At 53.8% G+C, this 1,707-nt stretch overlaps 1 protein-coding gene across 1 annotated transcript in view; it reads right to left on the reverse strand.

Moving 5' to 3' along the window:
- Nucleotides 1–1,145: 1,145 nt before the first annotated feature.
- Nucleotides 1,146–1,707, reverse strand: part of LOC104294374 (granzyme E-like) — a 2,830-nt gene continuing 2,268 nt past the window's right edge. Inside the window, exon 5 of the mRNA XM_009893971.1 lies at nt 1,146–1,283. Coding sequence (XP_009892273.1) covers nt 1,146–1,283 — 138 coding nt within the window. The remainder of the gene's footprint in view (nt 1,284–1,707) is intronic.

Genomic DNA, 1,707 nt, shown 5'->3' on the forward strand with positions numbered 1-1,707 from the left:
ACATGGCTCGAGCAGCCCAATGCGTGTGCCAATGCAAGCGGCTGCTCCCTCAGGTGTCTGACAAACCGAGAAGCCGCAGGCAGCAGAAGGGTCGGCACAGCCCTGTGACACAGATTGTCTCGTGGGGTGCTTGGGCACTGCGGGGACTGGAGCCTCGGCTGTGGTTCTCAGCCACCCTGTGATGAGATGGGCTAATTCTGCCCCTGTGCAACACCGGCGGGCACACGTGGCAAGTGCTCCCGTAGCCCCAGGGACCCCTCCTGCTCCGTGCTCACTCCCCTGCGTAGTCATTCTTTCCTGCCTGCTCACACTGCAGCATATCGGGGGGAGACGATCTCCCGCCAGGAGACGACTGATTACCATCTTTTTCAGTTTTGCTGAGCACGCCACACTGGGGAGAGGAGGCCAAGAGGCTTCCTCTGCCCTGAAAACAAGGCTTGACACCTATTCTGGGGGTTTAGGTGGGACAGAAAATGGAGGCCACTGGTTAGGGTAGAAAATTCCAGCTTGGGATTCAGCTGTTTGAGCAGTGATTTCTCAGCTGTTCAGGACTGGAGCCAGCGATCTAGAGAAATCCAAATCACAGAAGGAAAAAGGCTGTCAAATGCAGATGCGATTTATTGTTTTTATGTATTCTTACAACACCGGAGCTACAGCAAGAGGGGAGAAAGGAGGCAGCAGGTTTCAGAAGCCGGGGACAGCAGCAGCAGCAGTCGGTGTCACAGATGCGAGGGGCAGGGAGGAGGCAGCTCTCTGCATCCCTCTGATTTAATTTTACTGCCTTCCCCAAAGGGCAGCAGACATCCCAACACCTACTGTCGCCTCACTCAGGGCTGTTCTGCTGCTTCCTTTCCAGAGCTGTAGCTACAAGCAGCTTGACAAAGGGGTAAATCAGAACAGCAAAGCGTGGGGGCATGCACTGTGTGGATGGGCACTCTCCGGCTTGCACAGGGAACAAACGCAGCCAAGGTGCAACCTCTGCACCAAGCCCCCACTGCTGTAGTTTGGCTTTGCCAGAAAGAAGTCCTTGCCATGTCCATGAGGATCGCTGGAAGACGTTTCCCAGGAAGAAAGGCAGAAAAAGCAGGTGAGCATGGGGCCCCGAAGCTGAGTTTTCCAGGGCAGCAGCTGCAGGGAGAGTAGGGTCATGCCGACTTCATGACTCTGTTGACCCAAGGAAGGAAAGGAGCAATGTGTGTGTAGAAACCAGGCCAATTGTTATGTCTGTAGGAGAAGATGCCATAGGCTTTGTTGTTGCAGACAAGTGGATCCCCGGCATCACTCTGTAAAATGGAGGAGGAGAGAGATCAGTGTTGATTTACGTGGGGGCCTCTGGAAAAGGATGCGTTTGCAAAGAACAGGGAGGCTGCAAATATCAGGACAGATAGGCTTTCCAGGAGAAGCCTGGACTTGCAATGTGGTTAGCGCTGCGTCCAAAAAGGACCATTGGCAGTTTTGTCTGGGACGCAGAACAACTACAGCTGGGCAAATGCTGAAGCTTAAAGTATCGCTTCATTTCTGCCCTTCTGCTGGCTGCAGAGCACTACAAAACGCAGTCAGATCAGCTATGAGATTTAGGGCAAAACTCTCTTCAGCCCAACTGTTGTGCTGTTGCAGACTCTAAGATCGTCTGCTGTGGGAAGACAAGGATCCCCTTGTCCCTTCTGCTTCTCCCAGGGCTGAGCACAAGCATGACGCCTGCAGTCA

This window comes from Charadrius vociferus, unplaced genomic scaffold (genome assembly GCF_000708025.1).
Source record: "Charadrius vociferus isolate BGI_N301 unplaced genomic scaffold, ASM70802v2 scaffold1168, whole genome shotgun sequence".
NCBI lineage: Eukaryota > Metazoa > Chordata > Aves > Charadriiformes > Charadriidae > Charadrius > Charadrius vociferus.